Source organism: Eucyclogobius newberryi, unplaced genomic scaffold, assembly GCF_026437365.1.
Source record: "Eucyclogobius newberryi isolate DKJ021-1_F unplaced genomic scaffold, fEucNew1.0.hap1 SCAF_1, whole genome shotgun sequence".
Classification (NCBI taxonomy): domain Eukaryota; kingdom Metazoa; phylum Chordata; class Actinopteri; order Gobiiformes; family Gobiidae; genus Eucyclogobius; species Eucyclogobius newberryi.
The window spans coordinates 44,126,970-44,152,132 of NW_027315723.1; the positions used below are offsets into that span (position 1 = coordinate 44,126,970).

General features: G+C 39.0%; 1 protein-coding gene and 1 long non-coding RNA gene across 3 annotated transcripts in view; both read left to right on the forward strand.

Moving 5' to 3' along the window:
* Positions 1-25,163, forward strand: part of LOC140361161 (TSC22 domain family protein 1-like) — a 37,698-nt gene that overhangs the window by 4,757 nt on the left and 7,778 nt on the right. The window contains exon 1 of one of the 2 annotated variants that reach the window (XM_072446862.1): positions 22,195-22,487. The exons of the other annotated variant lie outside the window; for it this stretch is intronic. Coding sequence (XP_072302963.1) covers positions 22,441-22,487 — 47 coding nt within the window. The 5' untranslated portion in view covers positions 22,195-22,440. Of the gene's footprint in view, positions 1-22,194; positions 22,488-25,163 lie in introns of those variants that run through there. 2 annotated transcript variants of the gene reach the window in all.
* Positions 2,274-14,829, forward strand: LOC140361177 (uncharacterized). The gene is made up of 3 exons (XR_011926955.1): positions 2,274-2,686; positions 2,950-3,008; positions 14,643-14,829. It is a non-coding gene; the product is annotated as an uncharacterized lncRNA (long non-coding RNA).

Sequence of the window (25,163 nt, forward strand, 5' to 3'; positions counted from 1 at the left end):
TTCAGCTCCAGGCCTGAGCTAGGACAAGTCTGTTCAAGGCGTGATGCGTTTTTGCCATATTGGGTGAATCAGTGCACCAAAGTGAGAACACTGGACGAGGCAATTAGCGCAGTGGAAGTTCAGGTCGATCAATGTGAACACGGAGTTGAACATGCGACTGGCCTGAATTAGATGTGATTCATTATCATAAGCCAGAACTCCCTTTTAAGTCAGTTTCCAAGCCCGGAGCAGTAAAATATCACTTATGTGCAATGATAGAAAATGTCTCCATGATCATATCACAGATTGAATGCTCAAATTTAATGTTTTAGAAGCCAGACCCACAATTTATCCATCCATTTATAAATATATTAATATACCATTTATACATAACGCATGAATTCAGTTCACATGGAATTGTAAAAGTACATGAAACAGGCGTAATGTACAATTTTAGCGTCAGTAGAGAAGAAAACATTGTATATCCACAAAAAGGCCTAGAATTAATTCTCACCTCCTCTGCATATCCAGCGCCGAGAACAGCTGAGAACCTTTCACATTATTCTCTCAGCTCCATAATATGGAGATTCAGGATATTGTCCCTATAGAAGCCCGTTTTATCCCTAAAAAGCGGTGATTGCCTTGCATTTATTGCAGACAGACTGTGTTTTTATACCTTTGGATGAGTGTTGCATTTGCGTTGTGCGTTACAGGGATAACAACATGCAGGTTTGCTGCAGGTAAAGTCCATGACAATCTTTTTGAATCGTTTGTTTGGCAGCGCAAAAGTAACAAATTAAATTGAACTATGTTTGATGACCTAAATCATTGAAAGTAAATATGTTTATAATGTGAAACCTGGTTCATTTTCACATAATTGACATCAAATTGAATAGTTTTTATCACCTAATATTTTTATCATTCAACTTTCGCATCTCAACCAGTCATCTGATCAGAGCTTTCGCTTCTTCACCTGGTGAATATTTGTTACTTCCACTAAACCAGATTACGGCAGTGGCGTAAATACGACGTCTTTTGTAGTCCAAAAGTCCTGAGTGAGTTCACGGATCCGCTTCTGAGTGAATCGGACTCTGGTTGGTAAGTGTCCAAACTATTCTCAGTAATGCATTATTTGTCGTTTGCATTCCAGTAATTTTAAAAGCGTAATGGACGATTTTTCGGCGATTTGAGAACTCAGGCAAACTTTGGCGCATGCGCTCTCCCCTGTGCGGACTGATACAACACACACGTGCGTTTGTTTATTAGCGCGACCAGGCTGAGAAATAGATTTTCAAAGTTAGAGGCCTGTGAAGTTAGGGGCCCCCAAGCGTGCGCGGCATCGCGGCGTCATAAGAACAAGATAAATGTGTTGTTTTAAACCTTGTTATTAGCATGTAAAACAATTTAAAGTACTTTTATCTGTTATTTGATATGAAGAGCACAAATACTGAATCATATAAACCAGAGATCATGATCTTTAAAACTGTTTAATTCAATATAATGTTTCTTATATACAAAATAAATACTGTTTACAGCATTTGACACAAGGAGATCTTGTGGAATATATGAAATCACGTCCTACAAAATAAACTACTAACATATATATATTGCCCCGAAAGTTAGACCGGGCATTTCCGAGGACACGTGAACGCAACACGAACGCAGCAGCCAAATCAGATGCCCGCTTTCATCGATATTACATCACGGAGACCGCTCGGCCAATGAGAAGCGAGAAGACGTGCGAAGTGGGCATGTCTGTCAAAACGAAACTTAAGCGATGAAAATGCCCCGAATATGGCCAAATTACTAGTTAAATCTTGATTTTTTTTCAAGGAGGGGCACGGCGTGCCCCCTCCTATTTCAAACCGCGGGCCCGCTGGAGATTCAACTGCTTGCGGGCCCCGGGCCACCGTGTATTTCGCAGCCTGGCAACGGATCGCGTCGCATCTCTCGTCTCCCGTAGATTTCCGTCTTCTTCTGAGTCAGCTCGAACTGTCTTTCTCCGTCTTAATTTGGTCCCGTACACTGAGGGAACTATATTATGATAGATCAATGCGCTTAGACACGCGGAAACGTGCTGCTCGTGGGGACGAGCCGCACGCGGCTGCAGGTACGTTTTATGATTGATACGTGGCAGGACTAATCGGCAGTCCACGACTCAGATTTGGGTAAAAGAAATCATCCATTCAACCTTTTAAGTAAATGTTGCCTGTAGGCTTTGAGCTAATGGCTAATGCTAGCCTCAGATTTTTTGTAATGACCACAAAATAATTGTAAAGCTTTTGTATGAAATACAGTTCCTCATGGATGTATCGATTTAACAGGCCTGTAGGGTCATATTGTGGTATTTCTTTCACGTTATTGTGAAAGACAATGTTAATGAACATATTCTACAATCACGTAAGGGAGTAAACACGACAGAAATGACTGTGCAATGTCTCTAAAACAGTGTCTCTACAGATGACCCTACAAGTGGGGTCTTCTTAGTCTTGCTGGTCGGCGGTCTGTCGCGAGATGTTTGTATGAAATGTAATGATATTTCGTGTAAAGTACTGTATCACGTAGAATATATTATGACTATAATTCATTACTACTAATGAAATTATATGATATATGCTTGTGAGATAGAATAGAATCTGCAGCAGACTGAGGGGTCCACAGCCTTGATTAGGAGATGGACTTCAACATCTGCTATGATTGGCCACAAGTAAGTACAATATTTATTATTCAGTTTGAAATGGAGGGTATTTTATTGTTCAGTAATAAAGGAGACAACGTTGGCACAGGCCCCTACAGTTGAAGACCAAATTTTGACCAGACTGAAAATAGGTTATTCTTATTCCGTAATACAGGATGTATTTATTACAATGCTATACCATACTGTGTATAATTTTACAATATGTAGAAAAACTAATGTAATTTTAGGAGAAGTACCAAGTGTGACTTTTTTTTTTTTCTCTTTTTCCACAGTGAAATCTCCAGCCCAGTCCACAACCCTGGTCCAGGATCTCGCACCACAGGCAATACATGTAAGAAGATATTGGAATTTATAACATAGACCAGTTATTCTAAAAGTTTGTTACATACTTTACTCAAAAAGATCAATATAATTTAAACGCTGTATAAAAGGAGAACACACAATTCGTTCCCTTTGACCTCCATCAGAGCTTCATCATTTGATATTTTTGAATGATCTTATTAAATAGATCTAATAATGTATCAGTGCTAATCAGTGCATCTTTGAGGTCACTGACCTCAAAGATGCACTGATTCTGCTGCCACACACATGAATCAGGTAAGACAGTTCCACTTTTTCAAGTTCTACTCCAAACTTGAAATATGTTAACCTTTGTAGTTTAAAAATATATATATGAGGGAGCTTTATAAGGGAGTTGACTTCATTGGGAATCCATTTCGTATGCAGCTCGTTCATGGCACTTCGGCCCGTTCACGGCACCTGCACGAGCTGGGTTAGAGCGGCGCGCTAGAGCGTAGCCGAAGCTAACAGCTTAAAATATGTTTGAAGACAACTGAAGAATTTCAAATGGAGAAAAAGTCATTGACCTGAAAATAGGTAAAAATTGACGCTATATCTGACATTTCTGAAAGTTGAGGGGAAAAAAGCTTTCTGGGCCACGCAATTTCTTAGGCTGCAGTACCAATGGACTGGCCACTGGGGCCTTTTGCGACATGCTTGCCATACTCTATCCAGATGATCTTGTAGATCCATGAGTCTCACTCTCCCACATGTTTTCTGGACTTGAAATGGACAATTCACTTCCTCATTCAAGTACACTGAGAACACTTGGGATTTTTCAGAATCAGTTTTACTGCCATTGTCGGTGAACAATTCACAATCTAGGAACTGGCTCAACTGATCCTTATGTGATGTTTATAAATCTGTTGACACTCAGTTTTATGGATTTAATTTTTTTCTTTTGATTGCGACTTGTATTTCCAGAACTTTTTCAGCTCCTAATTTTTCATTTGGTCTTCTGACGTAACAGGCAAATTTAATGAAATTAATTTCTATTATTTCCTGGAATCTTTGAAAAAACTTTTATAGAAGAAGGATTTGAATGCTGATTGAGTGACTATTGGTTCTAGAAGGTTTTTATTATTATAGAAACACGTTTTTTTTACGGGTCGAATTTCTTGTCTTTTTGTAGATATGTTTTGTGTCATTCCTTCTATTACTTTTAGTATTCCTTGGTATTTTTCTGGATTTCTCGTCAAAGTTGCAATTTTTCCTATATTTTAGTGGTGGAATAGTAGTAGTTGTCAGTTCTAGAGCAACTTCTAGTACTCTTGTGGTGTTTTCGTCATGTAATGATCATAGCAACTGTCCAGAACTACTAGAACTACTTTATAATTTGTGATGCTTATAGCGTATGCAGTGTTCTCATCATTCAATTATTATGGTAATATTAATTTTGGTGTTGGTTTTGTAGTTTTTTTCAGAATAACAAGTTTAAAGTATTTCCCTATTACATTGTTTGTCTGCAAACTCTGAACTTAGTGTTTTCGTCATACAATGATCATGGCACATTGAACTACGAGTATTACAAAGTAGTTACAATAACTATATCTACAAAGTAGCCATTCTGAAAAAACAGTTCTAGAAGATCTTTGTTATTATAGAAACTTGTTTTTTGGACCATTTCACAGGTCGCATTTCTTGTCTGATTTTCATCATTCAAGGGTCTTTTTGTAGATATTTTTTTTGTGATGTAATAGTTCCCCTACTAGTTTACATTTCAGAGTTTGTCAGTTAGCAATTTCCATGGCGAAACAGTGAGTGAGTGAGAGTGACCACTTTTATCACTGTGGGTCTCGTACCACTGTGTTTATTGTTGTTTTTGTGTTGCTTTTAATGGTGATTGGCAACCAATTGAAAAAGGTGCATTTACCGCCCCCTACTGTTGTTGTACATCTTCAAAGTATGTGTTTTACGCTGTACCGTATTTAAAAGGAAAATGAGAGGAGCCAGCTGAGTTGGCTTGAGCATCTGTTTTCGGATGCCTCCTGGGCACCTCCCTGGGGAGGTGTTTCAAGCATGTCCCACCGGGAAGAGGCCCCCGGGAAAGACGCAGGACACGCTGGAGGGTCTATGTCTCTTGACTGGCCTGGGAACGCCTTGGGATCCCCCCCGGAGGAGTTGGAGAAAGTGTCTGGGAAGAGGGAAGTCTGTGAATCCCTGCTAAGAATGCTGCCCCTGCTACCCAGCCCCGGATAAGTGGAAGATGATGGATGGATGGAGAGAGAAAGAGAGAATGAAAAAGAGAGAGAAGGGGGAGAGAAAGCGAGCGGGAGGAAAAAAGAGGGGGAGAGAGAGCGACCCCACTGCTGTGTTTATGTTTAATTATTTTCAAAGCGGAAAGGGATTTAATGCTTTTGATGTGACGATAATTGTTGCACTACAATCGCCTTTTTGGTATTATGGCGGTAAATACACCTTTGCAGTTGGCTGCCAGCCACCATTAAAAGCAACAACAATAGCATATGCTTTATATTGTCACATGACTGGGCATCACAGACGTCATCATACATGTTTTCACCATTCAGTTATCATGCCACCTGTACAGGATATGGCCATGCAGTCACTTGCAATGGTTTCTTGCGGTGCACAGTGGCAGAACAGTTAGTGCTCTCGCTAGACCAAGATCACATGATTCCTCTGGAATCCGCATGTCCCCGTGTTACCGTGGGTTCTCTCTGGATTCTCTGGCTTCCTCCCATCGTTCAACGGCATGCATTTAGGCAAAATTGGCAACTCTAAATTGGCCCGAATTAATGTGAGAGTGAATGTTTGTCTGTGTGTCTGTCTCTAACATGGCTAGCAAACTTGAGGTAGAAGATCGCAGATCTTTCCTGCCGGAGACGCGGGGTCCCACCGGCCCAGATGGAGATTCTTGCGACTTCTTTGCATCGGAAAGGGGAGAGAAATTGACGAATCATCAGCTATTGTTCAGGATGTCCGAAATAGGACGCAAAATGCAGCGTGATATGGTGTCCCTTAGAGCCGAGGTGATAGCTGCCATAGCCCCGGCCGTATCTGCTGCAGTAGCCGCTGAGCTGAAGGCAGCGGGAGAAACCCGAGCACGCAGGGACAAAATTGCTGACTCAGCTTGTTTTCATTTTCAAATCAAGATGGCGGCCATATGGTTAGTCAGGGGGCGTAGCCACTTTAATATTATATTTAGGAATGCGTGTCACTTCTGAATTTCGTAGCTCTACAACAAAGTTGACGTCGGGATGTCTCCCATTGGCGCAATGTATTTTGACTTTAGTCTGTGGCGCTGTCGTGCCATTTTTTTATGCACAAAAAAAATTAAATGATTAAAAATGAAATTAATTCGCTAGCTGCAATGATCGGCCCTCGCCACGCTGCCCTTTTATTACACCTACTGCTGAATCCCTGATGCTATCGCATCTTCTCCCCTTTGCTTTACATATAAAGGGAAAGGTTTGCAGCTGCGCCGCACAAAGTCTGATTTTTTTAAGTGGAATTTGGGATAACTTTTGATGGCCCACTCCTGAAGATGAGTAACAAATAAGGCATGGGTGTCTTTAACTTTTTTATTGGCATGCCAAAATTGAATTTTGTGTAAAATTTGATCCATTTTGGAAGAACTAAATTTTGGTCCCCATTTTTTTTTTGGCAAACTTGGAATAAACATTTGGATAACTTTTGATGGCCCACTCCTGAAGATGAGTCTCACTAAATTTCAGGTTAAACGGGCTAAAACCCAAGGAGGATTTCGTAGAAGTATAAAGTGTAAGCATGTTCAAATCTCACAGATTTGGCAATTTTCCCATCGGAATAACATGGGAGGTTTCTGTCTTTGCTACTGTTACGCCGTAACAAATATGACTTGGGTGTCTTTGATTTTTTTATTGGCATCCAAAATAGAATTTTGTGCAAAATGGAAGTAGAACTAATAGGCCATACGCCAGACTCTGTAGAATGAATTTCCGTTCCAACAATGTGGGGTATAAATTATTTCTCTACTATGCAATACGCGATGAACAAATAAATCTAACCACGAGTTTCCACAAAGAAAATCCCTGCAGTTTTCGCATAATTTCTAATCGAAGGTCGAACTGTTTTTTGTCTGTCGCAGATGAGTGACGAGGCACTGACCTAGTTTGTACCAATGTTTATCAACAAACATGGCATCCAATCCGCGAAAGTGGCAGCGTGCATCTGCAGAAAAACCTGAAAAGCCTGCCTGTTGTATGCACATTTTAGAAAATTGTAGTTAAAAGACATGTGCTATGACTAAGGTGAGATGGGACACGTTTTGAAAGATTGCAAAAGAGTGGTTATCGCTCAACGGGAAAGCGTCGATGACTGTATGTTGAATATTTTGGATGTGCAATACTTGGGCGCTCTAAAGTTTGCAAAGTTTCCACCCATGGTGTTATAAACAATTTACCAACAAACGCCAATTATATTATGCCAAATAGGTCATTGGCTGAGAGCTGTTGGAGCCCAAGAAAGCAAGTTTTGTTCCACTGAGCTGGGGAGTAGATACTTTTTCTATTTTCATAATGCTACTATCACAAAGTATCACAGAAAAAAAATCACAAACCAACTCCCTGCAGTTTATGAGAAAACTGAACTTGAAGTAGACTAAAATGCGGGAAAATTTACGTTTTACCCTCTGGAGCCATATTTAGTACATTATAAGTCAAGAACCAATTAAGTTAAAAATATATATTTTATTAGGCCTATACTTAAGTCTCCTGGCTATATTTACATATCTAGGTTGTAAGGTAAGTGGTTTGATAATGGGAATAAATGGAAAATGCGAAAAATCTATATTTACACAGGTAGGACATTGCATCAGCTTAAGGGGGTGTTAAAATACTGACGTTGCCATATGTACTTTGATGCCCCTAAAATGTCATCAGAATGTTAGAGAACAACCATGACAACAAATGTATCATATTTGGCTATATAAATTGGGAATACTATGAATATTTCAACCTCAGAGGTGTTAAAACTAGCCCCCCCCTATCAATTTGCAGTACTTTCAATTTGAATCTCTAAAGTGTCGAAATCATAGAAAAAGTGTCAATCGTAGAAAAAGTGTCGAAACCGTAGAAAAAGAATAGGCCTATTACAACAAACAATATGCACATGATCCACTTTTCTGTCAAAGGTTGTGCCCATATTATTTACTCCAAGTCACTGTCCTCATATTCTGATTCTGACTCTGGCTCAGGTGTGTCAGATATATTTTCACAGTTTTTGCAGCCACAGAGTACATGGTAGCTTTGGAGATTTACAGGAACACTGGTTTGTAGTGCACATCTTAGATTTGCACTTACAGTTAATCAGCTGTAATACATCCTTTGGCGCAGGAACTTGTGTCATCCAGCAATTGACAATTCATTGCCTGATATTTTTTCTCTACTGGAAGGTGATGGAGCAGATATCCACTGTTGAAGAGCTCTAAGATACTGAATACTGAAGCCTGGTAATTGGCTCTTAAGGAGTGCTGTTTAAGAGCATCACTGGTTGGAGGAGGGCTCTGCTCAAGTGACTTAGGTGATATACAAAACATGCTATATCTGGCATCATTGACAGATGATACATCCCATCAAGTTTACAGACAAATTTCTCAACACCAGCTAACAAGTTGTCAGACAATTCATAGCACTTCTATAGCTATGCAGTCTGTCTTTAATATGGAGTAATATTGACTCATTCTGTTTCATTTCGGCAGCTTTTTTGAATTTTCCTGCAAAAAATAAAAATAAATGAGAACCGGGGTAACACATATTTTGGTTACTTGTACCTATATTAATAATATTATGCTGTTTTGGTATAACATCAGTAAAATCTTTCAAATATTCTAATTATAAGTTTCTGATTAAAAATTATAACGTTCATATTTCTATTCATGCAATAGAGGCAGACCGGACCGGACCCACTGACGCAAATAGCTTGCTGGGCCTAAATTAAGTCTTTGATACACAAACTGAAACGTTAAAATTAGTCAACTTCCTTGACTCAGTTTTATCTGCTGAGTCTTCTGTCAATCCAGGGCAATGGCCTTAATTACTTAGTTTTATTCATCATTGTTATGACAATTTTAGTGAGTACTAATCTATTTATTTCACTGGAAAATTCATTTTGACAAGCCTGCTATATAATATTTCATGAAATGTTCTTGAATGAGATTTTACATACCACATGATTCAGTTTCAGCTTGGGCAAGTTTGTATTTTAGTCGTTTTCTTCCCACTGTGATATAGCTGTCCTTCTTTTTGCATATGACACAAATTGCAGGAAGAATTGTTCGTCCTTGGGGCTTTTCTGCTCCACTTCTCGTAGATTTGAGTCTTTTGGGCGAAATACATTCTGGATTTCCATCACTACTGGAATCTAATAATGACACAGAATAAAATAAATGATTATTCTGTCTGAAATTAATTTATCTATTAGGCCTTCTTTCTGGATTTTCATCACTACTGGAATCTAATAATGGCACAAAGAATAAAATCAATGATTATTCTGTCTGAAATAAATTTATCTATTAGGCCTATTTGAATGTTTGCCATCAGTTGAACAAATCAAAACGGCAACAAAAAGCTCAAGTCATGAAACACCTGTAACAGCTACTACATGTTATTTAGCTAGCTGGGCCTAGCCCTAAACAACAAAGACAAATGAGACAAAATAAAGACCTCAAATTTGGCCTCTGACACCCCCACAATTCAGTACACACCGCGGCGTCAAATTCGCGCCCAACGCAGAAGTTAAACGCCTGTACATTTGAAGACAAAACGCCCCGGACGCGCGTTCTCGACGCCCCGGACTCGCGTCCGTAAAATACACTAAACAGCAGACGTGTGTCCGAGTCGGTTGTGCTGTTTTGTTTTTCTCGTGGTGTAAATAGAGTTTAATGGCGGACCATGGCTTTGGTTTATTAACTTTACAAAGTCCAAAAGCGGAGGCGAAGGGCTCCGGGGCCCGTCTGGGACCCGCATATACTTCAGAGCTGAAGTCGTGGCTGCCCACGAGTCCAAAGGTTCACTGGTCCGAAGGTTCACTAGTCCGAAAATTCTAAAATTTTAAGGTTCACTAGTCCGAATGTTCACGGGTCCGAAATTTCCCCGAAATTTTAAGGTTCACAAGTCCGAAGGTTCACTGGTCCGAAGGTTCGCTAGTCCAAAGGTGTGAGTCCGCACAGCGGGCTCTACTCGCGGCTCTCCTCACCAAAGATGTGAGTCCGCGCTGCTCTCCTCGCCTCCCTTTGCCCTACACACTGGCTTTTAAGACTTTTCTAGTGTTGATGCACTTGTTATGATTAAACTCGCGTATTTTCCATAACCGACTTGTTTCTGTGCATAGCCTGAGCTCCTTATCGTATTATTAATGAATTAATTAACTCCGGGATTAAACTTTTTTTCCAGTAGCCGCGGCGCGGTCAAATAGCCCAGCAGTTTCAGGAGCCGCGGCACGAAATTGCATAGCAGTTTCGGCCGCGGCAAAATAGACACTTTGGTCTTCAAAAGCTGAATTTCCTTTTTGACTACCAATCCTACGGTGATCGGATCTATTTCTATAGTTATGATCAAATGAAGGCATAGAACGGAGGATTTGAGATGTTCCCTTGTTATTTTTATATACACAGTACACTTGCGGTGCCACCTGTAAGCAGCTGGAACACAAAACGTTGTGACGAGCCCCAGTGCGCGTCTTCGTGCTTCGTGCGCATTTTACAGACTGACGACATCCCGATGCCGTCTATGCACCTTCACTTTAACCTATGAGGAACTTTCGGACTAGTGAACCTTCAGACCAGTGAACCTTAGGACTAGCGAACCTTCGGACCAGTGAACCTTCGGACTAGCGAACCTTCGGATTAGTGAACCTTTAAAACCTTCGGACTTGTGAACCTTCGGACTCGTGGGGGGTAACCGTTTAGTCAATATCATTATTTGCTCCAAGAGGGTCTTAAGGATTTTTTGTTTTTTTTGCGGGTTTGTTTTAGGTCTTTTTCCGGGTAGTGCGTAGCACGTCACTGGAGCGTCATCTCTTATTGGCTGCTGCGGTGCATCTGCCGCAGAAAGTTGGACAAAGCTGAACATGTAGCACAGGCAACATATAATTATAAATGTATGTCAATTGTTGTGTTGTGTGATCTGTATTATTAATGGCGTGTAGTTATTTTTTATTTTTCTCAGCTGATCGCTCGTCAGCTGATGCGGGGTCAGGGGTTAATTTATTTGGGCGCAGGTGTGTGCGTGCTCTCTTTTGGACACATTGCAATGCGGCCGAGAGCTGGAACCATGGACTAGCGCGGACACCAGGCCAACTGTTTGTGGATTATAACCCGGGTTTTGGAGCTGTGATCGAGAGCCTAGTTTTATTGGACAGACCAGACCCAGAGCGGCGAGACCGGTGAGAGCGTTCCTTTTTTGTTTGCTCGGCGCAGTGGTGACTGCATGGACACGCGTACCGCTGTACGCTCCGCACATTTGTATTTTTTGAGTGGTTGCGGAATTTAAAAACTGCCTTCTTTGTTGCAACTATCAGAGGGATTTATGCTTTGACTTTTTGGCCTACTGCGGAACTCTGGGCTAGAGTTTATAAAGGCTACAGACTGAGAAACTTAAAGGGGCCCTATACAAACTTTCTGGGATATATTTTGTTATCATTTAAAGTGTTCAAATTGAATTTGTTGTTGTTTAAAGCTGTGCCCATCCTTATTTTGACGTTTTAAATGCATATCACACATGCAACGGTATTTAAATTATCATAACCCAATATATGTCGTGTAATCCCTCATTCGTCCAGGCGTGTTCCATAGTAGAAAAAGCTTCAGTTGTAGTCATCTGGACTCAGTTAGAAAAAATAGACGTTTCGACTCTCATCCAAGAGTCATTGTCAATAAAAGAATTTAGATCGAGAACTCTGATATTAATACTGTTCTGTGGTAAGACCTGCCCATTGGGCGGAGCCTTCCTGAAGTAGAAAGAGTTAAGATAAGATAAGTTGTTTGTTTCAACAGAAACTCCCCCCTTGTATCTACCGAGCTAGCCTATTCAGAATTTTAATGGGCTATTAGAATCCTCTTTGTCTTTGTGAGACCCTGGCTCAACCACCCTGAGTACCTGATTAGCATCTACATGTCCTGGTCCTGGTCCTGGTCCTCTACCTTTCCAGGGGTTCAGTATACCATTATAGATACCAGGCAGATTGAATCTTAGCCCTCCATTTCTGTTTAAAGAAGGTCTTTCTTTTTTAACAAAAATAGCTTCCTTGACTCCGCTTTCAAACCAACTTTTCTCCCTGCTTAAAACCTTCACCTCACCGTCTTCAAACGAGTGATTAGAGGCTTCAAGATGGAGATGCACGGCACTCTGAGGTCCTGAACTTGTATTTCTTCTGTGCTGATAGAGCCTCTTGTGTAGAGGCTGTTTCGTCTCACCTATGTAACGTTCTTTACAGCTTTCTTCACTGCATTGGATTGAATAAACTACGTTGCTCTGTTTTTGAGTCTGCAACTTGTCCTTAGGATGAACCAGTTTTTGTCTTAAAGTGTTTCCTGGTTTAAAATAAACAGGGACTTCGTGTTGTCTAAAAATTCTCTGCAGTTTTTCCGACAGGCCAGACACATAAGGGATAGAAACACCCTTCCTTCTCTGTTCAGTTTCCCTTTTGTCCTGCTTCTTGGTTCTCTTCACTCTGTTGAGAGCCCAAGCGGGGTAACCACTCGGACCATGTTTTTCCTCTTTCTTCTTGCCCTCTGAGCTGGTGGGCACACCTTGAGCTCTGTGTTGTAAGGTTCTGATCACTCCCAGCTTGTGCTGTAGTGGGTGGTTGGAACCAAAGAGCAGATACTGCTCCGTGTGTGTAGGTTTCCTATATACTTCTATTTGGAGTTTCCCGTCCTCTCCTGATCGTGGAACAATCAAGTATAATGGTATACTGAACCCCTGGAAAGGTAGAGGACCAGGACCAGGACATGTAGATGCTAATCAGGTACTCAGGGTGGTTGAGCCAGGGTCTCACAAAGACAAAGAGGATTCTAATAGCCCATTAAAATTCTGAATAGGCTAGCTCGGTAGATACAAGGGGGGAGTTTCTGTTGAAACAAACAACTCTTTCTACTTCAGGAAGGCTCCGCCCAATGGGCGGGTCTTACCACAGAACAGTATTAATATCGGAGTTCTCGATCTAAATTCTTTTATTGACAATGACTCTTGGATGAGAGTCGAAACGTCTATTTTTTCTAACTGAGTCCAGATGACTACAACTGAAGCTTTTTCTACTATAACCCAATATATATATATATTAGATTTTTTTAGGAAACAGCCAGACTGAGAGATCACTAGGCTTATGGGCGAAGGGAGTCAAGAGCCAGTTTTTTCGACAAGAGGCGACAAGATTTTACGCATCACATTGTCTGATTTTGTTAGACTTTTGGACACGCATTTTGTTAGATGTATGTATTATTATACCAATAAAATATATATATATATATATATATATATATATATTTTTTTTTTTTTTCACCTCCGGATTAAAACCAGTCACAAGTCTCCCCAGAGACATTTTGAGTTCTTCACAGATTCTGAAAGTGTGAATTCAAAGCTATGCAATGATGTCTCATTCATGCACATCTGATAATATTTGAGTAAGTTGTGGTCATTTGAATGTATACAACTCTCAAAACCTTTCACTGAGAGAACGGGGCAAGTTTTTCACCTGAGTGAGCCCAGAGTCACAGGGGGGCTCATTTGCATCTCATTGAAATAAGCCCTCCCCCCTGTCACACTGGCAGCACCTTCCCCCTACAGCTGTGTTGTTATTGATATAGTGTTATTTTCATTAGGACTTGAACTGGACTTGAATCAGAATTAGAAGTTACTATATTAAAATGGAAATACTTGGATTACAAAAGGCCCTGAATAGCATCAAAGAATCAGAATCAGAATAGGGTTTATTGCCATTTGTCGATAAACGGAATTCACAGGTGATTCAGTACATAATAAAAATGGATTAATCCAAGAATGTGAAAGTTATTTTCACGTTAACAAATCACATCTCTACCATCCAGAAGTCGGAGTTGAATTTAAATATTTTCTTTTTATTCAGCACCGGTTAGCCAACTTTTGATTTCACGAAAACTAAACAACAACACTAAAATGCCTATTCCTAGATATCTGAAACTTTACACAGTTGTTGTCAACAAGATAAACAGCGAACAGCATAAGCACACAATCAAAGTATGTCTTGCTTAGGACCTTTACAAATTGACACTATTCAAGCAAGACTAAAAAAGGATGTATTTTGTATGTTTGGGCTTCTGTAGTGTAAGTTCTGAAGCCCCGACAGTGTTCATATGCACATCTGCATAAACTAGAAGGCCTAAGCTTTCTAATGATGCATCACACTCCTATGTGGGCTGTAAGATCCTCTTTTAATAAGCAATGCCATTTGGGTATGTCCAACCATTGTGCACAGGGCGAAATAGGCGGATGGTAACAGGTTAAATCATAGTTCACAATTCCCCTTTAATACCACATACATTTAAACAACCTTTGGTATATTCAATTTCAAAATGTCTGTATAATAAAAATGCACCTTACACATCTATAATTTGTCTCGCTTATTGTTAATGATTGTGATTTTCCTTCAGGACAACTTTGTGAGGCAGCTGAGCTGAAGCGGGATGAATCAATTCTTGTTCACATTGGGGATAAGGACTGTGTGGCAATAGAGGCAAGGTACCATCACAGTTGCTATGAAAAGTACACAAGGTGAGAAAACAAGATGAGAGCACAAGGTAAGGTATGATATTTATAGAAAATATATCTCTTGTTAGGCCTAGAAATTGTTGAAACAGAATTAAGTTACTCTAGAAATGATTTTCATGTACGATATAATTGAAAAAGTTCTCTTATTTTTTCCAGTGAAATCAGACATCCCTTTGCACATACATTCAAGCTCTTTTGTTATAGTGTGATAAGGCGAGAGGTTTTTTATAAGTTGTTTCGCAGGCCCGCCAACGTCAACAAATGGAGATCCAAAAAAATATATGAAATTAGTTTGTCTGTTTTTGCGGATTTTCCGCAGTTATTTTTGCCAAAACCGCAATAAAAATAAAAATGTATTCTGCACCAGCAACTCCGACACCGAGTTAGATCACTTCAGCACTTCAGAGAGCTTTAAAACTCTCGCAACTAACAGCTTCCTAGATCAAGAGGCCTCCATTTTTCCGAACGCAATGAATCCTGGGTGGAGATTATTGGTCAGAGAGTGGGCCCCCTACACCCTATCGCGATGTTCAGACGGTTACCCCCCACGAGTTCAAAGGTTCTCTAGTCCGAAGGTTCGCTTGCATGGTGCGGGGAGCTGCGCGCTGAAGTGCCGCTTGGTGCGCCTGTTAGGAACCGTCTCTAAATTACGATTGCACAAGTGTTTGTTTATAAATTTGTTATCTTAAAAAATATCAAACATATTTATACTAAAAAACGACAACATTGAGCATAAATCCAATTACCCAAGTATCCAATTACCCTTTGTAGATTTTTAAAGAATATTTGTCTTTAAAAAATCAAGGATTCTTTTCAATAGCTCCCAAATCAGCCAACCTAGATAGTCAACCATAAGTTATAATAGTAGTTTGAGTCTCTTACCATCACCATTTTTTTTTTTATATGTTTGATATTTTTTAAGATAATACATTTTTAAACCAACACTTTACGTACTTTAGAGACGGTCCCTAACTGGCGCACGAGCCGCAACCCAGGCTCACAGTTTCGGACTAGTGAACCTTCAGACTTGTGAACCTTCAGACTTGTGGGCAACCAGACCTGAGCCCAGCTCTTTAGGTATAACTTTCATAAATATTTATGATCATTAAAGGCAGCTTAATATCCCTAATACGTTTGACAATTTGTTAGACATCCGATGTTGCTCTGTCTAATATGACCAGTTTTTGTTGAAATAAACCTGTTTAATGAAAAGTTCTCAAATGAAGAATAATCATTACTCCAGAAAATTGTTCATTATTTTACATTTCTTGCATCGATAAGTATAATTATGTAGATAGTGTAGAGAGGTGGTAGTAGGGCCTATATTCTAAGAATCCAAGACATTTATTTGGAATAAAATGTAATTTTTAAATTCAACTCCGACTTCTGGATGGTAGAGATGTGATTTGATAAACGTGAAAATATATATATATATATATATATATATATTTATTTATTTATTTATTTATTTATTTATTTATTCCGTCCTCCTCTCTTAAAAAATGCCAAGGAAAGTCAGTGAAACAACTTATTAAAAAACTCTCGCCTAACTAAGAATATTCTGTAAGAGCAAGAAGTCATGTGTATGACCAAGTTATTGAAGATATTCAAAAAAATGGTTGAATCTTTGGCTGCATCATCATATGGGTATGTATTTATGACAACCAATTTAAAACACAATATCAATTATTATCAGATGATAATCAAATTAGAAACCACATTACAACATAACCAAATCTGTACATTTCTATCAAATAAATTCATGTTTTAATCTTCTCACTGGTTGTATGCAGTTTCTCATTTGCATGTGTTAGTTTGACCTGTGGTGTTTTGATTTTCTGACAGTGATCAATGAACATTTTAGCTTCTACCTATTGATGATTGTATCACATTATGACCTGAATTATATCTAATTTCTATAGCTACATTGTAATTATGGACAATGAATGACCTGTGGACTCTTAAGTTAAAACCGCTATGAGCAATATTTGTAACTAAACTTTGAAAGTTGTTTTTTAAGATGTATACATTTCCTCACAGGCTGTTTCAAAATAGTGACTATTTTCAAGATGTTTATTGAATGATTCCTTTTCCCTCAGATATCATTTCATCGACCAAGTCAACAAAATGCAAGCGACTTTGTGTATGTCAAAACTCGTCAGGCTGGTAACGTATTTGAGAAACTTCATTCTGAGAGTGAGATGTTGTCATCGTCAGAGACTGATGTTGGTTCCAGTAGTCCTGAAAAAGCAACAACTGGACAGCTCTGTATAGAGAATCATGAGTTAAAAACTATAGCTGGTATTATTATTCTCACTCCGAGAGAAGCAAGGTATGCAAACTCCTAAGTCACTAAAGCAGCATATACTACGAACAAACTACCAAGCTGCAATTCATTGTAGGGCACTACATCAACAGAAATCTGCATCATCACCATCACTAAATGGTTGGAACATAGAGGACAATGAACTTTCCATAAATTGGATGTCTGGTAGTCCAGCCCCTCAAGATGTTCTGAAACTCAAACTGCAAGTGTCGCACAAACAAATGTGAATTTAGACCGGGAACTTTGATATTTATTCTATTCTGTGGTAAGCCTTGCCCACCGGGCCCTCCTGAAGTAGAAGAAAAAAATAAAATAAAATAAAAAAATGTTGTTTCAACAGAAACCTCCCCCTCTTTGTTTTTTATCAGGCTAGCCTCTTGTTTACCATCAGTCCTTTAATGGGCTATTAGTCTCCATTTTGTTTTTGTGTCCCTGGCTTACTCACCCTGAGTACCTGATTAGCATCTGAATGCCCTGGACGTCTACCTCTCCAGGAATTCAAAATTCCATTACAAACCATTTTACATTTAAAACGGAGTCCAGATGACTACAACTGAACCTTTTTCTACAATGGAACTCTCCTGGATGAATGAGGGACTACACTGACATATTAAAACTTGTATATCTTTAATTCATGATTAGATTTTCATTTGTGTTGTTGGCATTTGTATTGTAAGTGGATTTGTGAAAAGTGATCCAGGTAAAAACTGTTAGCCCTGAGCATGTGTCACTCATCTTCATAATCATGTGCAATACTGTCATATTCATGTGCAATACTGTTTTATCAATATTGTCTGTCCATATAACATCTGTAAATAAGAGTGTCACTATGGTTATTATATAATACAAGAGGTTTTTTATAAAAGTTTTATAAGAGTTTTTCTACAGGTGTTTTTTTATTTTTTACTTCTGTGCTTACTTTGTGTTGCAACACTGGAATTTCCCCCTTTGTGGGACAAATAAAGGCTTATCTTATCTTAGGTTTGATGAAAATTATCAAAATATAAAATCTAAATGAATGATGATAACATTTTACACTTACTGGTGTAAGCTTAATATTAATCCAATCAGTCTGAGGTTTTATATATCCAAACTTCAGTTGCTCCTTGATGTGTAGACAAAAATTAGTATATCCATCTTGCCTGCATCTGGAGTTTTAATGCCAGTAAAAATGCCTCAAGTGCCAAAATGGCATAATTTTTGCTATTTATTGAACTTCAACGTGCTATATCTTGATAACTGCAGGGATTTGGTTTGTGTAACGGTTTTCGTGTTACCTGAAGTATTTGCCTTTAAGAAAACGCCAAAAGAAAGTATTCCCAATAATGCTACCAGGTTGAATTTGTTGCTATATTTCTATCTTCGGCAAATGGCCTATACATTTTGTGGTCCCCATTCAAAAGGCAATTTTTTTAACTTCTTGCAAGACCATAACTTTTGATGGTCCACCCCTGAAGATTAGACTCGCCAAATTTCAGGTTAATCGGGCTAACGCCCTAGGAGGAGTTCGTAAGAGTTTAAGTGTTAGTATGTTCAACGCCGTAACAAAAATGACATGGGTCTCATTGACTTTTTTGTTCGGGATGCCAAAATGGAATTTTGTGCCACATTTCTTAAAATTTCGAAACTTTCCAAACTTAACATTTTACTCTTCATATGAAATTTAATTTTACTCTGCAGGGGCGCTGTCGCACCAAATTAATTTGTTTCATAGTAAGATTTTTATAACATAAGTTGGTTTGTTTTTTATGTTCAGTATTGTTCAAATGTGTCTCTTGTAAAATTATTATATCTGTTATGTTCTCTCATTTGTTAACATTTTTGATCGTTTGATTGGGTTTAGTATGTCGTTAACATTAAAGGATTCTACTTTTGAAAATTCTAATGCTATTGGATTGATCATATTGATTTTTCCATTGATAATTTCTGAATGCTTTCAGACTGGTCAAAACACAACAAATAAACCTAAGAACCACAGAAACAGTAATCAGTTGAAAAGATAACATAGAAAACAAAAAAGGCTTCATGCTGAAAATATGAATCGAACCCAAAACTTAATCATGTAAATGATCAAAAAGTGGAGGCCCGCTTAACATGGCAAGTAATATTTATTAAAAAAATATATATTTTTGGGGGATTTTTTGCCCTCAGGCCAGACCTGGGCATTTGTGGCCCCAGGGGCAAGATGTGGCCCTTGGCATGTTTTGATCTGGCCCCTAAGAAGATTTTGGTTTCTATTTTTTAACTGTCTGTAACATCTGTATCTGTCTGCTTTTGTATCCTTAATAAAGATGACATGAAATGAATGAAATAATAGATTCAATTGGCTATATTTGACAGAAAAGTTATATTTCATTTGATATTTCATATTTATTTATTTCACACCAATGATCGCGGGCTGGCCCTCCGCTACTTGCCTTGATTCGAATATGGCCCTTGGAGGAAAATTTCGACGCTCAGACTGGATCGATTAAAAAAAATTACAAAACATTTGTTCTCATAAACTGAAATGTATTTAGAAAAACAAGTGTAATTTGTGTAGTTGTTTGTACACCTGAACTGACACACCACTAAACTTCTGCTCAAAAGTGCTTAAAGTGCACTTCTCGCAGCTCACACAGCAGTGCAGCAGAGTCCCGTGGGGGAGGGGCGGCCACCGGCGGCATTGTGGGATGCGTAGTTTTAGCGATAAAAACGGTTACGGATGTAACTACGGTTCTATGAATCTATTTTTTTTCTTCAATATAAATTTGAAATGTTCGGCGGGCCGGATTAAAACGTCTGGCTGGCCGGATTTGGCCCGCGGGCCTTGTATTTGACACATGCGGGCTAAACCAGGGGTCCCCAACCTTTTTGCCCCACGGACCGGAATAATGTAGGTTTTACTTTCACGGACCGGTGTGCCAGATTATGTCGCGGTCAGGTTAACTTGCTCGGACGTGGGCGGAGCTTAGGCTTCCTTTTGATTCAGCTCGGAAAAGACGTGTTTGTACATTATTAAGTGTGCCATACCAAAAGATCCGAATTGGAGTAACATAACATACATATACACGTGTTCTCACTGTTCTTCTGACTGGTGGATGCTCATCAGATAAATATGGCAAAATTAAGTGCATAAAAATTACGACTCACCACACGCTGAATCAGTGGGAGCCTTGCGCGCGTTTCTGTGCAATGAGATGGTCCCATCTAGGAGTGATGGGAGACAATGACACCCGCAGTGTGTCCAAGTCCAGTCTGCTCCGTAGTTTTGTCTTGTTACCGTCACGGCACTGGAAGTAGCGCTCAAACTCTTGGAAAAGTAAAAACAGGTGATCGCGTAGCAGTTGCAGAATGCTGACCCAGGAGACGTGTCCTCAAAGATCCGCGCTGGCTCCTCGTCTGCTCCTCACTTGGCCTTTTCCCCTTTGCAAAAACGCTCTCCAAAGACTTGTTTTTTACTCATTTTCGCGAGCTTTTGGGTCTACTTTTGGGCAGCACGTTTGATGCGACGCATCCGCGATGACGTATCATGTATAATGCACGTATCAGTTATGGACGCAGGACAAGAGCAGAGATATAATAATACTTATATATTTAATGGATTTTATTGGCAAGGCTTTTCATGATATATCCACAGACAAGCTCATTAGCGTGTCATGAGAGACAGGCCAAAGTTACGTCGGAGAAGACGCTGTCACTGATAGATTATTTCCAGTTTTTGTACGGCCCGGTAGTAAACGCGTTGCGGACCGGTACCGGTCCCCGGCCCGGTGGTTGGGGACCCCTGGGCTAAACCATCCAATGTCTATAAAACTCAACAACGCAACGTAAGGCACATAGGTTTGTTGCTGGTAGGCAGAGACTTGATTCCATAAGTTAGCAAAAGTACTATTTATGTTTATTTATATATTGTTAATAAATTCGTTTCTGGATGGATATTAAAATGCAGATTTAACAGAAAGTTTTATGTAAACTAAGCTGCCTTAATAAGAATTACGGCCTCAGGGACAACCATGTCCAGTTTATCTCCATGCCTGGCTTTCCCTTATATATTAGGTAAAATGTAGGTCACTCCTTTGTACGTGCCATATACTCTACACGCTTGATATATAATGAATGACAGCATCCCATCTGGCCCATGTGTGACGCCAGCGAAAGAAAGTCATTCGCTGTTGGCTAATCCGACCACTTCGTCTGCGATTGGCTAAACATAAAGCGCCGTGCTGCACTCTTTTGTTCTGACCAGGGCATGTGCATCTCCGCACAACCCTAAAGGAACACGATGTACAGATACACAGAATAAGGACATGCATGATCCCTTGCTTCTTTGTCTATACTTAAATTTTCAAATGTTAAGCAAGTGATCAAGCTAACGTGAAAAGGCTAATGATTAATGTATTGTGCATGTTCTGCTCAAACTTTTCAAACGCCATCAACTTCAGTTAGGCTAAGGAACCCATAGCACTAGAAGAATAGACTATTTGACCTTTCCCTAATGAGGTTAATAATTCCCCGGCTCATCAGGGTCCATTTCAACATCAAAGTAACTCTTCTCCTGTCGCCACAATTTTAGGATCTCTAGGGTTATTTCTCATGAAGTCAATAAATACCAGTGCCATTTATGAAAATTGTCAATTTTTTAGCAGTTTTTTTCAGCACATTTTTGTTCGTAGTGTTTGTAGCTGTGTGGGAGCCATCTTGAGCAGCGTGGAGTACACGTGAGGGCCATTGAGGAGCGGGACCGCAAATCCTGGCTGTACATCCAGTCTGCGAGGAGTAACAGAGCATCTTAAAGTTCACAGTTCACTGCAGTTTGGGTTATAGAAGGATATTATTATTATTGTTATTATTATTCTAGATATTGTTATTGCGTAATTGCCATGGTGACCATGGAATGGGAGGATGCAAATGGGAGGGGCTTGCGAGCCGCTGACTGGTGTGTGGTCAATATTCGCTCTTCCAATTGGCCCGATGGCCTTAATCTCTGCTGGCTGTTTACGTAATGGGCGCAGGGAGGAGGAGGTGACATCACAAAGTTCTCTCCCAATCATTTTAGAGTGTGTAGGTTGTTGAGACCCTGTAAAGGGGGCAGGCCATAGCGACTTGAGCGTACATGCACTACTTCACCCTGGTCTACACAGTCCCAGCATGTACCCTTTGTTTGTCAGTGTCCCAATGTGAAGCCCTTACGGTTGACAGGACGGGGGGTCTAGGCCAAAGGGCAGGGCTGGACAGGTCAGGAGGACGAGAGGTGTGCTGCTGGTTTTTGGGTTCTTGGGCCCACCTTGGTCGGAGAATGAGATTAGCCTGACAAGAGCATCCATGTGGGAGAAGTGTATACCTGCAACTGGACAGGGCAGAGCAGGAACGCCATGGCTGTACAGCTGTTCTTCTGGGAGCTGGAGAACCACCTCAAGAGGTAACCTTTAATGCAGTTGTATTAGGGTGAGGGATGCGCGTATTTTGGAGGATTGCGGTCCAGCGGGGGCCTTAAAGCCATTATGGAGCTTTTGTCTTGATTTTGTGTCAAATTTTGTTTTGATAAAACTTGCCACATATAACGTACTTTACCTGCTTGAGCTGTGAAAAAAATTCTTACTGTCACCTGTTTGAAAGTTCAAAATGTTAAAATGTTAAAAACTCAGCTGAATGTAGAGCAGCTGCCAGTTCAAAAAGTACAAGCCCCAGTACTGTCCTGACCAGCAAACACGCACACTTTTAGTAATGCTCTCGAGTTTAATTAAAAAAAAAACTAAAATCCTTAAAGGTATTTACTATTTAGTTTTGCTTGAATAATTTTACAAGGCTGATAAGATCTAATTATTCAACACATTTCTTTCATGCACTTAACAAACACAAAAAATCACAAAACCCAAACCTACTAAGATCTTAAACTTAAGATAATTTTAGTTAAGATAATTTAGAGCTATGTTATTCCACTGAACAACTGTGTAATTGGGCATATTGAGTGATAGTTGTTTCAGATGTCCAAAAAACAAAAAAACTCTGCTAAGTTAGAAAAGTCCCAAAATGTGCAGGACATTCAACCATAAATGATAATGGTTTTCTATTGACAGTGCGTAATGTATTTGGGAGTGGTCCGGATTCTGTTAGAACAACATGTCCTCTCTCAAATTTCAGATTTGTGAAAATAAATCCTCCTCCTTCAGAAACCTCACAAGATGGACACACTTTTAACTAGGATTACTGATAATTATTCCAAATGTACCTTATTGTTTAATACAAATAAATAAACACTAAATGTCAGACGTGTACTAAAAAAAAATTACAGTTGCATTTAATCAAAGATTTAGGCCAGACTAAAGATATACTGATTGAATCAAGATATTTTGTTTTGTTTATAGCCTAAAATAACACTGTGATTATTGTCTGTAAAACATGTATGTGAAGGGTTGTCTTAGTTCTGTGGAGCGGCCAGCAGGTGGAGACATTTGCACAGGTTCATCCTCAGCTTGTATACCGGGGTCTTATTTATAAAACTTTGCATGGAATACTTACTGAAGGTGTACATACGGATAGAACACAAACTTTGATAAACCTCCTCAAACTTGCTCACGTTTAATCTGCCCGAGTACGGACCACCTTCTGCTCATCTAATGGTAAATTTTGTGTAAATCGGAAGTCCATTTTCATCTCATAGTAAATGTAAATTATTTTTCTTTAATGCACACCCTATTTGATTATATATATCTTGTTTTTATTACTGCTCATTGTTAGGGTTAGGGTGTGAATTTTGTTAACTGACAATGGTAATAAACCTTTTCTGATTATGATTATGAGCTCTGAAAGCCGCTATGTGCAAAGTGTTTGGACCCAGTGGCGGCTGGTGATGCAAAATATAGGGGGGGCTACTTGATATGACCGTGTTTTATTTTTTATTTTATTTTTATGTCCAAAATTGAACATTTTAGATAGACTGTATAAATACATATTTTAAATACACATTTACCACTGAATTAAGTAAACACACTTTATTTCCACTATATAATGGTAATACAATAACTTCGAGGCAGATACCATTTGTGAGAAAATTAACTTGACATAAAATTACATTTTACACTTTATAAAATATCAAATTGTAATAACAGATTGTAAAAACAAAAATCTCTGTGATTCTGTACCTTATTGTGCATAGTAGCAATTACTACAAGACGAGAATATAAAAAACACAAAAAATTGTTGGTGCTTGTTTCATAAAACAGCTTCTAAGTGGCATTAGTTACCCTGATTTTTATATTTAATCACCACAGACAGATGGAAAGTTGTTCTTAAAGACATGTCATTTATAGCATTCTTTTATGGGTTTTCTAATAACCAAACCATATATTTATGAACAGAAGTTAAGCGATACTTAATGCTTAGCGTTAGCCTTATCCAGGTAATAAACTTTTTTTTTAAAAAACACTCCTCTTGGGTGTGTTTTCAGTCAAGGTAACGGAGGACGTTACGGAGTTTGACACGTCAGATTCTCATCGGCTTGGACTGATATGGAATCAGTCGCTTTCTCTTCATCACAAATATATGTTTTATTTACAGCCAGCAAACAGTCAAGGAGCTCATTCTGAATTGTTTTGGACCTTTGTACACAGACATCTGTAGATGCAGTTTTAAAAAGTAAACACGGAAAACAAGGCGTGTGGTACTTCTATGGTACGCGCATCTATATATATATATATATGTGTGTATATACACATTTATATATGTATACACATGTATATATACACACATCTATGTATACACACATATATGTATACACACATATATACATGTGTATATATATATATATATATATATACACACAGTACTGTACACGTATACATACATGTATACGTGTATATATATATTTATATATATATATACACGTATACATGTATGTGTACTGTACACGTATACATACATGTATACGTGTATATATATATTTATATATATATACACGTATACATGTATGTATATAGTATATATATGTGTATATATGTATGTATGTATGTATATATATATACACAGTACTATATATATATATATATATATATATATATATATATACTGTGTAGGATTCTGTCTGTGTCGAACCTCA